This window comes from Peromyscus californicus, unplaced genomic scaffold, assembly GCF_007827085.1.
Source record: "Peromyscus californicus insignis strain IS unplaced genomic scaffold, ASM782708v3 Scaffold_8__1_contigs__length_139910024, whole genome shotgun sequence".
Lineage (NCBI taxonomy): Eukaryota > Metazoa > Chordata > Mammalia > Rodentia > Cricetidae > Peromyscus > Peromyscus californicus.
Window position 1 is genome coordinate 23,712,909 of NW_026294606.1, and position 15,016 is coordinate 23,727,924.

Below are 15,016 nucleotides of genomic sequence, written 5' to 3' on the forward strand. Positions count from 1 at the left end.
CATGACGTATGGAGACTGTGGAAGTGCAAGGTTCAGGGACGCAGGCTTTGATCCCGTAAACTCCACCCTACTGTTTCCTAGAATCATGACACCGAAGGGACACACAAGGGAAAGACATTTGGAAACAACTCTCTGCCACTCATGGCTCGGTCCACAAGGAGACTAAGGAAGGATCACACACTGTGTGGGTCAGAGGGCGAGAGAGGTCTCTGAATAGTTCTGTCCCGGAGAATCACATTAAAAGCTAGTTTGATGGCTCAGCCGTTAAAGGCTAGGCTCACAACCCAAAATATAAGAGTTCGGTTCCCAGCACCCACGGCTGTCTCTCCAGCCAAAAAAAAAAAAAAAAAAAAAAGCTAGTTTGTATGGCTAGGGAGATGGCTCAGCAAGAAAAAACCTTATCCCCACAAGCCTGACGAAGTGAGTTTGACCGAGTTCCAACCCTGGAACCCACGTGTAAGTGTAAAGCAGATATGGTGGTGTGCTGCTGTAATCCTAGTGACCCTGAGTGGAGAAGGGAGGCACACAGGAATTAGCCTTTGGACCAGTGTAGGGAACAGAGCAAGCCCTGAGTAAGCGAGTTCCTGAGTGAGCATATATTGACATGAGCATGGCCTGTGGAGGACTCCAAGACCAATTGGCCTACGGTGCATGGCAAAGCCCTTACCCACATGGACCAGGCTCAATATTATTCAGGACCTTTACAAACACTGCATCGTCCCTCTCCTGCCCCCACACCCCCATCGCTGAGACTCTTTTGCCAAAAAACCCGTTCAGCAAGATCATTCCCTTAACCTCATGATAGGTTAACTCCATGAAAAAGGGGGGCTTTACAACACCCCAGATGTGGTCTTTGAAGCATTGGCCTTTGAGTTGCCAACGACTGCTCATTTTTGCTTCTTCGATGTACAATGTGGCTCAGTAGGGTAAGCACGGTATTTTAGCTCCCCTTTTATTGCTGTGGTAAAACACCCTGACCACAGCAACTTGTAGAAGGAAGGGGTTACTTGGAACTTCCAGTTCCAGAGGGATTGGAATCCATCACAGCTGGTGTAGGGAGTAATAAAGTCCTCAGTGACTGTGTGTCGTTTGATATGGGCACAGCCATGTCAGGGACTGTTGCCTCAGCCCCACAGGAGAGGCAAGGGATGCCAAAGCCTTCCAAAGGTCTGAGTGCAAATGTTGATAGTGTGTGCAGAAAATATCCACCTTTCTGTCCTCAACTGTTTATGGCCTGAAGACTGCTTCCTTACAGAGAGGCTGTTCCAGCCAAGATTGTCTAAACAGGCCTCCTAGTTCAACTGTATACAATAACCCTACCTCCTTGTTTAGCTCAGTTAATAACCCTGTCTCTTTGTTCATCTGGATGTAATAACCCCACATCCCTGTTCAACTGTATATAATAAACAGACTGAGCTTCCGGAGTGCTAGGGCTTCTCTCTCGGAGAGGCCAGAACATCCACGTGACTTAGTAAGTCGAGACAACTTACAGACACTGTGAGAATCAACAAATGTTTCTGTCAGAGCTATGCTTTGATGAAATGTGTCCAGAGCCTTTGACTATTTTGAGGGAGCACACAGGCCAGAGACTATCTGGATGGGTCAGAAGGCAGTCAGCTTTTGAGGATTGAAGGCCTGAGGTAAGGGTGGTAATTACGAGAACCCAAAACTCACTAGACATCCTTCACAGGCAGACGAACAGAATGTGCTGGTTGGATGGGAGGAAGGGCACATTGAGTCCTGCCCAGGGAGAAGTTGCCCACCAGGAATAATGATCATGACTAAAGAAGTGAGTTTGGAGGGAGCAAGCAGATGGAAGGGAGGATCTGCCAAGTAGGTTTGAGTAGGAGATTGGAAACAGGCACCCCAAAAGCAGAGAGGAATGTAGGGGAGAGGCAAGTGAACTAGGCATGGCTTTAGGGATGTGCTGCCAATGGCAAGATCACCAAGACAGAAGGAAGAGTGGGAGCCCAAAGGGAAGGGAGAACAGAATCAAGGAATGTGTTCACCAAACCCTCGATGGCCTTCATCCCAACTTCCCGGAGAACAGTCGTGCTAAACTTAGCTGGTATCCCAGGGTCATTTCGAAAGCTGGTGACCAAGAATGCACAGAGGACAAAATTATCCGTTTCAGTGGAAGTTTCCCAACCATGAACTCTGACACATTTGGCCGTGTGGACAGCCCTGTCAGGATCTTGAAGTTGGAGCTCAAAGTTTCACAACAAATTCTTCATTCAAAGACAGCTAGTGTCTGTCTTTCTCTTTGAAAGGTTTATTTCTCCTTGCTTATTTTTTTCAATTTGACTTTATGGATGGGTGTTTTGCCTGCAGGCACGTCTGTGCACTGTCTGCGCACCTGGTACCAAGGAGGCCAGAAGAGGACAGAGTCACAGACAGCTGTAAGCCGCCATATAGGTACTGGGATCAGAACCTCTGGAGAGCAGCCAGTGCTCCGAACTGCTGAGCCACCTCTCCCTAGCGTTTTTATTCCATCTGCCTTCTTAAGTAAAAACAAGCAGCAACAACAACCATACAACTCTAGAAGAATGATTTTGCAGAATGCAGCCAGAACATTGAATTGCGTGGACAAAGATAACGAATTTCCCCTGGCTTTAGCGATCGCTATCTGTTCTCTACATCCAGTGAATCAAATCATTCAGGCAGTTTATATATCACAAGGGTCAGGCGACAAAGTCTGTGTACTACTGGAAAACAGCAATGGTAACACTCGTAATTGCTTTGGGAAAATCCCTTGGGAATGTGTCATATTAGGATGACATGCAGGCTTTCCATCATTCTAACACAGACAATTTCCCCTTTAATCTTGCTCCAGAGGGCTGTTTCTCCTAATGAGCAACAAACAGATGAAGAAGCCGGCCAGTGCTGAGGCTCTTATGGGCCTCTTACCCACAGATGTTCACTGAGCCTTAACATTAACCAGTCTTGGGGACCACACCACAGCATAGTGATAAACAGAGTCCTTGCCTCTCTCTGGACCCGACTCATGGGATGGAGTGGAGGCCAGGCTGGGATGAGTCCCACCATTTTAAATTTATGTAAAATCTGGGTGTGGGCACACACCTAGAATGCTAGCTAGCACTTAGAAGGCTGAGCGAAGTGGAACATTAGTTGGAGGCTAGCCTGGGTTACAGAGTGATGACAAAAACAGAAGGGATTGGGAAACACATCTACATAAGAGAATCCGCATACTTTGGTGTTTCCTCAGGATTGAAACTTCTCTCCTAGAGACAGGAGGGAGATTTGGAGGCTTATGATACCCATAAGAAACTTATAGAGCTATCCCATGATCCAGCTCCTATGTTCCTATGAGTAGTCTCCTACAATAGCCCCTTACCCACACACACTTCTGCTTGACTGGAATCCATTCTCTTGTGTGCTGTGACCCTATCAGGAGAGAATAGGCATTTCTGTGCCAATCCTCAGGAAAAGTCAAGAACCATCATCCAGTCCAGTGTATGTAAATGACATGAATCTGAGTCTCCATTATATTAAGCATTGCTTGTGTGTGTGTTATTGGTGGTTGGGGTCCATCTAAGGGAAAGCTGGGCACAAAATTATTAAAAAACATCATAAGAAATTACCTTAAGGCTATGTGTGTAAAATATAGGTGAATTTCATGTTTGGACTGCGAGCCCCATCTTTAAGATACTACATTATGTTTATTCAAGGATTTAAAATTTTCTAAAATCTGAAACGTTTCTGGATCCAGACATTTCAAGGTGTGGGATACACAACCTGAACTACAGTTACCACAAACAGTAACACATCAGCCATTATTCAAAGCACTGGTCTAATTGATTAAAGCCTCGTCATGTATTTGACAGGTAGAGAACATTGGATACAAAAGCAGGTAACCTACCCAAGGTCACACAGCTTGTCCACAGCAGAATCCAGATTTAGACTTTGAGCCACAGGGCGTATGCTTTTAGCACATGGACTAAATCTGCTCTCTGAGGCCAAACTTTACAAATGGCAGATTGTATGGCAGATTGGAAGACCCAGGACTCTGACTTGGTACTCTCTGACTTAGAAGTCTGCATCCCAGACTGAGCCAAATCTCCATCAGTGAGGGTGAGAGGCAACGGGAGGTTCCAGTCTACAGGGGTAGAATTCAGGCACCTGCGGAGGGAGAGCATGAGTTTATCTATGAGCACGAGTAGCACCAGATGTGTATGCGTTCTGGGCTTGAGCACAGTGTTTATTACTCATCTGCCCAGGGTACATCTTCCCATTTGCAAAGCATTAATTCAAGTACCCACCAATAGGATTCCTGGGAAGAGTCAACCGAGATGATGTAGACCCATAGGCAGATGTTCAGTAAATGTGAATTTCCTTCCCCTTTCTTGGATCTCTCACATGAAAAAGCCAAGGGTTCTGAGAAAATGGACCATTAGAAGGAAAGGGAAAAATTCTTGTGGGCCCAATTATAGAACCATTCCACAGCTTAATGAAATATGAATTTGCTCTTTCATTATCTGGACTCTCGGAGTTATTATAATAATTAAATGAAAGATTAATAAAACTAGGTTTAATTTAAAATTAGTACATAATGTGTTACTTTGCTTTTCCCTGCTTGTTATTATGTGCTTCTGCTTGTTCTTCCTTCTTACTAGGTATACTTAATATTTGTATTCAGACAAGTTATTTAGTTCTTTTTTAAAAAATATTTTTCTGGCAGCATAGGAAGAAATGAGTGTCTCTGTGAACATTTCATACACATGTTTCACTGTGTGTGTGTGTGTGTGTGTGTGTGTGTGTGTGTGTGTGTGTGTGTGTGTGTGTGTGTTTCTAGGGATCAAACCCAGGGCCCTGAGCATCCTAGGCAAGCCCTCTACCATTGTACCACTAGTCCCAGGCCATTGCATTGCACTTGGCGTTTTTTCACTCCTCCCCTGTCACACATTGTCAGGTTAAATTTCCTCATCTACACACTGGGAACAGCAGGCCTCCTTTCACAGGATCACTATACACATTGAGGGAGCTCAGGCATAAGAAAGCCTTTTGCAAACTAAGTATGTCCACACACAATGAAGTCACACTGTGATTCCAAGATTTCTGTGGCTTCTGGGAGGAGCTTTATCCCCTGTGTGAACTCACTCTAATTAAACTCTTGTATATGTGTATGTGTGTGTGTGTGTGTGTGTGTGTGTGTGTGTGTGTGTGTGTGTATGAAAATGTGCAGATAGGTATGTTTCATATTTAGGGATATGCATATTTATTACATATATTTAGGAAGCTTATAAAGTAGGGTTTTCAAACATTCTCAGTGTTAGCTATACCTCCATCACTGCCCTAACTTTCCCATCCCTCTCCCCATTTAGGTTGCCAAATAAGAAGCCCAGTGTATGGGATGCACCCTTCCAGTTGTTGGTCAGGGGTATTCTGGAGACCCCCAAAATGATACAGGTAACTGTCATTGCTCTTGGTTGTCTACAGAGCTTGATGGTAAGACTCTTCTGCTAAAGCCACACTTTAGTCACAGGATGCAGAGAGACGATGTTGATGGTGAGCAGGAAGCTTCCTTCCTTCTGGCTAGCTTTCATAGTACTAGAAGGTGCTATGTAGGCTGCTGAGGGGGGATTCATCAACAGTCCTATCCAGCTGTGACCCCTGTGAACTATAATAATGACTGGCATGGCAAGATATGCCCATGGATATAATACTGACATAAATGATAGAGGTAACCAACCATTTTCTGATTGGATTTGAGACCCATTCCACAAGAAGAAACAAATGCCTGGGACTGTAAATCTGATGAGGAACCCATCGTTGGGGAGCTCACAGGCCCAAGGGGTGAACCCACTTTACTAAACTAACATGGTATCAGACTAGTCTCTCTAAATATGCATCATTCTTACAGATGAGTGTAGCTTGCAAACCTCATCAGAGAAGTTTCTTTGTGCAGTGGATTGTGGGTAATGCAGAAACTTACAGCTGGTTAAGTTACAAGTGCAGAGAATAAATATCTGTGAGGTGCTCTGCCACAATGAGGCATCTATATCATCCACCCACCCACCAAAGCTCAGGGACTATTATGGAGGGAAGAGTGAAAAAATTATTAAGAGTCAGAGGTTGGGGGTAGAGGGACTTCAAAGAAACAGTGTGTCTGGGACATGACAGCTGAGCTCATGAACTCACAGCAGCTATGCTTGACTGAACAAGACCAGAACAAGAGCAAGCCGGCTAGCATTCCAGCATGGATCAGGGAGGGCTCAGTAGGTCCCACCCCTCACAGAGGAGCTATTGATAGGTAGCTCCTCCCTTTTTCTCTCTTAGGGGGAGCAGCCCATTTTCTTTAAGGTTATGGCGCCTAGTAAGTTGGTTGCATCTTCTAGTGGCTTGCCCCCAGCCAGAAGCATTTGGGAAGCACAGATGGGACCTGGTAAATTATTTAAAAAAAAAAAAAAGAAAGAAAGAACGAAAAGCCATGCAGTTGGGAGCAGGTAGGGAGTAAGGAGTGACTCTGGGAGGAGTAAGGGGGAGGAATGGGTTAATTATGATCAAAATACGTTGTATGCATGTTTGAAATTCTCCAAGAAATAATTTAAATAATGTATATTTGAAATAAATATCTTCTGCAGGAAGATGATATGGTGAAGATATCATACCTTTCCCACAAAGATTAATTTCCATGTTATAATTTCTCAGGCGGTTAAAGCCACAGAGGTGGTTCCCCTCTAATATCAAGTGAGGACAATATGAACAGCTTTCTGGTGCAGAACAAGGAGACATCCGGCCACAGGCATGTGCCTGATTGTCCTGCACCTTGCCACAGTGCCATTCGGAACCAGGGCTGGCCCTTTGCCTTTAGTTTCTGGGCAGGAAAACAACCCAAGAAAGGCATGTCAGCACTTTTCAGACCTTGGCTTTATCCTGATGGTAATCTGGACAAAGCAGTACCAATGTGAAGTCCTCCATCCTTGATCTGTTCCTAGAACTGCCGGGAAACCATCTTCTCTTCCTCCCAGGAATGCCAGCCTCTCAAACCAAGTAAAGCTGGAACTATTTCTGGCCTCTCTGACACTGTGGAGAAAATCTGCCCAAGAGAAGCTAAGCCAAAGCAAGTCAGAGACAGGGAGACCAACTCATCCCTGTTGCCCAAAGACATGTCTGGTTCCCAGGCTAAAGTCCCAGGCCCTGCCCCCTCACCCCTACCCCTCGGATTTGGGCAAATAGAGATGGCTGGTCCCCTGTGCATAGAGGACTTTGTAGGAAAGATACTGTACACTTTGTTTCACCCTTGATCCCGCTTGATTTGGAGGCCAGATCCCTGGGATGTGGCTTCATGAGTAAGCTCTGGAATTTGTTTAAGCTACTTTGAGCTGAGTTCCTGACACTCGCACCCTAAAATGTTAACACACTCTCCCAAAGAATGTGTCACAGTTAAAATGGGAAAATAAATCAAAGTAGGAAATACGTTATTTTTAGAATTTAAAATATGAGGAGGAAGTGGGATCATGTGGTCTCTTCTAAGGTGGAGATCATTTTATCCAACAAAGAAGAACTGAAAATGTACGTATACAAATGGTGGAGGGTGTGGGATGTGGGGGGGAAGCAAATGAAAAACACTGTTGGGAAACAATCATGGCTGAGAAAGGTCAGATTGCTCATGAGCAAAGACTCCTCAGAACAAACAAGGCTGTTGGGGGGAGGGGGAGGGTAGAAGGCCAGAAGGCAAAGTAACTTCACCTTTTCCTTAGAATCTGGCCTGCCCTGAAGGGAGAAAAGGCAACTTAGCTATCCCAGCAGGCTTCGAAAAAACTAGACCAGCCATAGATGGGAATCCATTTCACAAGATTTGAACCAGAAATCTTCAGGAGGGCTTGGGGGGTGGGGGCTCAATGGGAGAGATCTCTTGTAGCATCCACCATGAGGCGTGCCTGACTTTGTTCCCAGCTCCTCCCCCAAATACAACACAATGCAATACACTACATGATCATACAGTGCTACATGGCCATATAGAGGTACATGGCTTCTAGAGGTCTGTCTTGGGCAGAGAAATGAAAATAAGACAGAACAAGAAGAGCTAGGGAAGGAGGAGGAGGAGGAGGAGGAGGAGGAAGAGGAGGAGGAGGAAGAGGAGGAAGAGGAGGAGGAGAAAAGGAGAAGGAGGATGAGAAGGAGAAGAAGAAGGAGGAGAGGAGGAGAAGGAGGAGGAGGAGAAAAGAAGGAGAAGGAGGAGGAGAAGGAGAAGAAGAAGGAGGAGAGGAGGAGAAGGAGGAGGAGGAGGAGAAAAGAAGGAGAAGGAGGAGGAGAAGGAGAAGAAGAAGGAGGAGAGGAGGAGAAGGAGGAGGAGGAGGAGAAGAAGAAGGAGGAGAGGAGGAGAAGGAGGAGGAGGAGGAGAAAAGAAGGAGAAGGAGGAGGAGGAGGAGGAGAAGGAGGAGGAGGAGGAGGAGAAGAAGGAGCCGTTCTTCCAGGTGGCCTGTGCCAGTGAGAACGGAGCAAGTGCTCGATGCCAAGGCAGTTGAGGCCTCAGCACCTGCTGCTGCCTACTGTCAGAGAAACCTGGGGTCCCACTCGGCCTCCTCTGAAAACTGCTGTCCAGAGGGAGAAGGTCAGCTGCCCAATGTGCTCAAGAGCCACCTCAGAATGGCAGGCATGCTCCCTGGCTTTCGGAAGGCCTGAAACCGGGGTGGGGGGCCCTGGCCCTCTTTGTGATCTTCCTGGGCACCTGATCTTTTCTTCCTCTCTTTCCCTTACTCCCCACGATCTTTTTCTCCCCCCCCCTTTCCTCCTCCTCCTCCTCCACCCACTCCTTCCCAGCCCCTGCCTCCTCCATATACCTTTCCTCTTCTGCTCCTCCTTCCCATCACCCTCCTTCTCCTCTCCCTCTTCCCTTCCTCTCCTGTCCCTCTTTCCATCCCTCTCCTCCTGTCCCCGCTTCTTCCCCCCCCCCCCGCCCCCCGCCCCTGCTTCATCTTCATCTCAAGGTCTTGCTGCCAGGCAAGGGTCCCACCACCAAGCTACCCTTGCAGCTCTCCTACCTTCAAGCAGCATTTCAGTTTTATCCCCCATTCTTAGCTTTTCTCATTCTGACTCATGCTGTTCTTTCCTGCCTTAGACCATTTTCTTGATGTTTTTCTAGAGTGTTGGAAAGAGCACATCACCACACTGGGATGCTCTCATTGTCTTTAGAGAGGTTAATCTGGTACTTGTGGGGTTTTGGTTTTTTGTTTTTCCTTCTCATAGCTGTTTTGTGCAGGAATTAACCTACATATTTTTCCACTGGTTCATTTTTTTTTTTATATGAACCCAAGTTCCTCAAATTTTTAAGAGGGTGAGTTCACAGAGTATGGCTAACTTTGGGCCATACTTTTTTGCTTTGCCTTGTTTTGACTTTTTCTTTTGTTTCTTCTGTGCTAGGGTTGGAACCCAGGGCATTGCATGTGCTAGAAAAATGCCTCATCACTAAGCTACATCCCCACCCCGACACATTTCTACTGCAGTGATAAAAACTAAGAAACACGCCATTCTCTCCATAGAAAGACAACTCAAGGAAAAAGTAAGCAAACGCTGTGTGATGTCATGTGGCACACGGCTGCCTCTCCTCTCAGCCTCTTAAATGATTCATACTTGGTTTTCTGACACCGTATCAGATGCAGTCAACCTCTCAGTCATATTTCTCTTGGGAATGTTCTGGGGTACTGATACATTTGGGCAGCGTCTTTCTAACACACTTACACTTTGAGTGACGCCTCTGGAGGAAAAAACAACACTGTGCATGCACATAAAGTGTGGGCACTGGAGAGCCTCTCCCTTTAAAAGTCGACAACGCCGAACACTGAGTGAATGTGATTAAAAACTACCTGGGAGTAGAGAGTCAGACACACACCCCAAATTTTAAATCACAAAGATGGCCCCATGGTCAAATGCCAGCGTTAGCCAAGCACATGGTTAGATTTTTTTTTTTTTTACATTGATTTGAAGATTGGAGAGTGCTTTTAATGGTGTGTGCTTGAATTCACTTGTAATTTGGGAAGGCCCCACCTAACAAACAGGATTTCCTTTCCCTCTAAACCAGGAGGGCCCCAACTGTCCAAGAAAGGAAGAAGGCAGAACTCCAGGAAGTGTCCTATTATCCTGAAGCGTGTCTCATGCAGAGCGAGCCCACTGGCAAGGGCTGCGCGCACGCACACACACACACACACACACACACACACACACACACACACACACACACACACCCTGCCTCTTCCACAGGGAGTCGCTTAGCTGATTGCTCTCCCTCAGCTCCTGCAGAAAATGGAGCACTGTCAATGAAGCTAACAGGCAACGTGACTCCCAGGCTCCAGGCACTGCCACCCACCCGTACTACTCCAGGTGCTATGTATCATGTTCTGGGCACTGTGTCTTCTGCAAAGAATGGCACATGTAGGAACAAGCGGGCTCTTTCTGCCTGACCCTCTCATTTTGTAGCTGGAGATGGCTGAATGTCCACACTTTACTCGAGGTTATACTGTTGCTGCAAGAAGGGAAAAGCTAGTATGCCACACTACAGACCTCCAGACAAAAAGGTTTTCTCTCCTGGACTAAATTGGTTATTCTATTTTAAAGATGGAGTCTTGTTATGATGCTCAGAGTAGTCTCAAATTTCTGGGTTCAACGGAGCCTCCTGCTCCAGCATCCCCACACTAGGATAGCAGATACATGTCACCATCCTGGAGAGACTGGTCATTCTTTATCTCTCATCTTGTCTATTGACTGGCAGGAAAGAGGAAGGAGGCTGAGGGAGAAAGGAGGTTCTTCTGTCCTTGAATTTCTTTTTTTTTTAATTTGGCATGGATCAAACTGGCCACCCCTTGCTGAAATAATCAGAGACATTTAACAAAAACCAAAGCCCAATCTCATGTCTGCCTTCCTCCTTCGTTTCTAAGGCAGGGCCCTGATGTCTAAGCTGGGTGTCTTTGAACTCCCATCCTGCTGGTCCTCTCCTGAGTGCTAAGAGTACAGGCATGTACCACCACACCTGGCCATGTCTTTTTCTATTTTAAAAGAAGTGACAAGCCATACTTCGGCAGAGTTATATAATGACCTTCTCTCACTCAGTACCATACCCAATGTGCACATGGTTAGACTCCAACTCTCATGAATTTTAAGAGAATCCTGGAAATAGAAAAGGAATAAATATTTAAATATGAAAATCAGCTTCTAAGTGCTTAATGTCCCCAAATTATATGCCAATAATAGAAGCAACAGATTCAGGGTGAAAAGACGATAGAGCATGCTGAACCTTAGCTAAGTGCCTCTGCCAGCCACACTGGGATTCAGATTCCAAACCCGCTGGTATTTTCCAGAACATGAATATGTTTATTACCCAGCAAGCCCTGCCTGCTGCCCCAGAGCACTTAGCAGCCTTCCCAGCTTGGCATTCCCCCAATGGCCGAACAATGATTGCTTTTCTCTCACTGTAATAGTGCTGTCTAGTTCATTAGCAATCCATTTGTCTTTTCCACTGAGTCCAAAGCACGCTGCTGCCTTCCAAAGAAATGCTATCACATTTTATATATGTTTTAAGGAACATGATTCAGGGCTAGCGAGATGGCTCAGCAGATTAAGGCATCTGCTGCCAAGATGGACTAAAGTTGATCCCCAGAACCCAAATGGCGGAAGGAGGAAATCAACTCCCCAAAGCTGTTCTCATTATTGAACTTGGGGTCATAGTATATACCCTAAGAAGTTAGAGATCCAGTGATGCCCTGCATCCCCTCTTCCCACTGTGGCCACAGCGGATAAATCTCTTTTTGCTTTTTACTGTTAATGTGACTGTGTTTGCTGGCTTCTTGAGGACCAGTGACCAAACTTGGTTTCTTGGGATAGAATAGGACACTCTGACATCCACATCTGTGCCATGACATACTCTGCCCCTGCACACACAAAATAAATAAAACTGTAATAAAAATAATTGGTCTAGTCAATTATTAAAGGTAAAAACTCTTTTGATAAGAAAGAAGGGGCTTTGTCTTGGAATCGCATTATTTCTATGAAGTAAAATGTAAGTTTTTTTAATATATAAAATGTATTTCTTAAATTATCTGTACATAAGTATGTCTATTGTGCAAGTACCTGCACGTGAGTGCAGGCAGCTGTGGAGGCCAGAGTCAGATCTCTGGAACTGGAGTAGCAGATGGTGGTTGTGACGGCCTACATGGGTGCCAGAAACTAATTGAACTCTGGTCCTCTGGAAGAGCAGTACGTGCTCACAGTGTAACATTTGCACAAATCCAAGTATCTCTTGGCATTCTGCATCTTGCTGAGATGCACTTCTGCCACTTGTTTGCTCATCACTTGCTTGTTCACACTCTTTCATCTAACACAAACCTACCGAACATTTGCTATGTGGACTAACCACTGGAGATAGAGCAGTCGTTGAGAAGAAAATGACCTCAACTTCATGGAGCTCACACAGAAAAGATCAGCAACAAATCCACGCAGATTGGTATAAATGATCGTTACACACAGTGACTCTTTGCAGGGAAAGCCGTGCAGTGCGCTGGCCCAGGGCTGTGGGTGGAGAAGGGGTAGGCAGTTGGCCGGGGTTGTGGTCTGGCAGGTGAGAAGGAAGCTGGGTGGTTCTAGAGGTGGGCAGAAGGGTGGCTCAGGTAAAGATCTTGGACTAAGAGGAAGTCTGATAAATCTGTGGAGAAGAGAACTTCTAGTATGAACTAAACACGGTCCTAAGAGAGGACGGCGACAGATGTAAGCTGCCAGCCGCACACGGGACAGCAGTGCTTGGAAATGATCCCACAAAGAGCATTATGAGCACTCATAAGAGACTAGGGTGAGGACTCCACACTGTAGTCTACAGGTTCCAGGGCCCCATTGGGTGATGAAAACCTGTGGATCTAAGTCCTTTATATCAAATGGTGCAACATTTTCATATGACCTATGCACACACATCCTCCTGTATATTGATATATTCTCCTCATGACTTGTGACTCCTAACTCGGTGGAAATGCCATGTGATAATTGTTAAATTGCATTGTTTAAGGAATCGTAACAAGAAAGTTTTATATATACTCACCACAGGCACATTGTTTTTAAATGAATATTTTCTATCCAAGGTGGGTTGAACCCTGAAATGCCGCACCCATGCATAAGGAGACCTGCAGGCATTCCTTTGCATGTAACATGGACTCTCACATACCTGGAATCCTATTGAGCGTCACCCAGAAGTGCTCATCAGGACTGAAAGTGTCTTTGGACCAATGGAGCAAATCAACTGCCCGGGGGTCATGCAGAACAAAGTTGGCAAACTCTCTCGATAGAGCGACATAGGCAGAGCCAAAGTAAATGGTGAGGTTGTGGGGAGGTGGAGGCTTCAGTGTGGTGGTTCTGATGACATAGGAAAGCTCTTTGCTCAGGTGTTCCCGGTGAACATACTTGGTCCTTCCGATTGCGTGAGCTGGAGGCAGCACCCCTGGGGTGAGATTCTTCCCCTTAAGCCCTTTCAGGTACTGAACTATTTCCCTGTTGGTTTTCAGGGGAAAGTCCTGCCCGCAGGTGTTGATGGCGTATTTCCAGGGGACCTCAGAGGTGGACAGATCTTTGATGCAGTTCAGGTCAGCCTGGAGCCGGGAGATCCCACCGTAGACCACGGGTTCCATCTTAGAAGCCATAAAGGCGTTGGGGAAACAGCTCACCAACTGTTCCACCGCACCCTTGAATTCAGCTGCTGCCTTTTCGTCCACATGAACACAGTAGACGTTTTGAGGCATGAAGATAGCCCTGAAGAGCCTTGCAAAGGTGTCAAAATTATGATGGATGACCATGACATATGCCAAAGGAAATTCGACCTCTTCCTGAGATAAAGGGGCTGTGATATAGTGGCTTTGGGTCACATATTCTGTGCAAGAAGGCTTCTCGTGGATCATCAGTTTGTTTCTCCACAGGAAAGGGGTTTTCCCCTTGATAAAGGATGTACACACCTGAGTCAGCATCACAGAGTCTGAGATGTTCAGCTTCTGGTAGCTTTGATCTCCCCCAAAACTTAACACGTAGAGCACAATAAAAACGATGACGGTAGTCACAGAGACTATGAAGAGGTAACGCATGGACGGAGGCATGCCTTACAGAGGGGCGAGATGTCAGCGCCCATCAAGCTCTGCAAATCCCTTCCCAGACTTACTTCTTCCTGGGAGCTCTGGCTGTGGTACATGCTCCAGTCACTGTGAATTCCGGCCGTTTCATCTTCCCAAGCCCAGGATATTAGAATCTGATCCCGCCTCTCTAAAAACCTCCTTTGTCTAAATGCCAGCAGCAGGTTGCCGGAGCCCAGCCTTTTCCTCCTCTTCCTTTGGCCTCCCGGTTTGCATCTGCGGGCTGTTTTCACTCCCGCTGGTACTTCTTTTCCAGTTGGGTTTCTCACCTCGCCTTTCGTTCCTTTCCCTCAGGGGTTTCTCCTAGCTCTTCCCCCCTCCTGTTACAATCACCACAGCAAAAGCCAAAGTTGAAGGCATGAGCCGGGCTAGGCGTGCGGCTTCCTGCCCTCCTCTGCTGCCTCTCTCGCCTGCTCTGTCGCCTACTCTCCGGGGTGTGCCAGCTTAACAACCCAGGGGATCTAGCACAGCCTCCGTTCTGTTAGCTGCAGTTTCAGGAGACTCCGCTCAAATGACACACTCTGAAATAAAAGCACACCTCCTCCATCCCAGCTCCATTGTAATGTTTTCTGGCCCCACCCCACCAGTTTCCAAAACAAGAGCTCCCAGGGGGAGGAGTTCCGGTCCTAGGGGATCTGACACGGCAGAGGTGGGGGGGGGAGTGACTTTGACATGAACCCCTCTCCTCTTACTCAGGCATCTGCTCTGGTGTTACAGAATGTTGGGGTCTAATGAGCAGGTAGTGAGCTATACCCTCTAATTTGGATGAGACCTGAAGGCTTCGCAGAAAGGAGCTTGAATCCCGGTCAGAAACGACGTTCCGATCTGCAGCTAAACAGGGTTGAGGATTTAACCATCTCTATCTATTCTTCCATTTTTTCTACGACTTTACATTAAAA

The 15,016-nt window shown here is 46.4% G+C and overlaps 2 protein-coding genes across 2 annotated transcripts in view; both read right to left on the bottom strand.

The window, feature by feature from the left end:
* LOC128103573 (N-acetyllactosaminide beta-1,6-N-acetylglucosaminyl-transferase-like) overlaps nt 1-15,016 on the bottom strand; it is a 102,562-nt gene that overhangs the window by 54,719 nt on the left and 32,827 nt on the right. The gene's annotated exons all lie outside the window — the stretch shown is intronic.
* LOC128103574 (N-acetyllactosaminide beta-1,6-N-acetylglucosaminyl-transferase) lies at nt 13,158-14,684 on the bottom strand. The gene has a single exon (XM_052728077.1). The coding sequence runs from the start codon at nt 14,082-14,084 to the stop codon at nt 13,158-13,160; it is 927 nt and encodes a 308-aa protein (XP_052584037.1). The 5' UTR covers nt 14,085-14,684.

What these genes read in the sequence shown, in the direction of transcription:
- LOC128103574 (XM_052728077.1), bottom strand. Translation starts at nt 14,084, where the DNA reads ATGCCTCCGTCCATGCGTTACCTCTTCATAGTCTCTGTGACTACCGTC.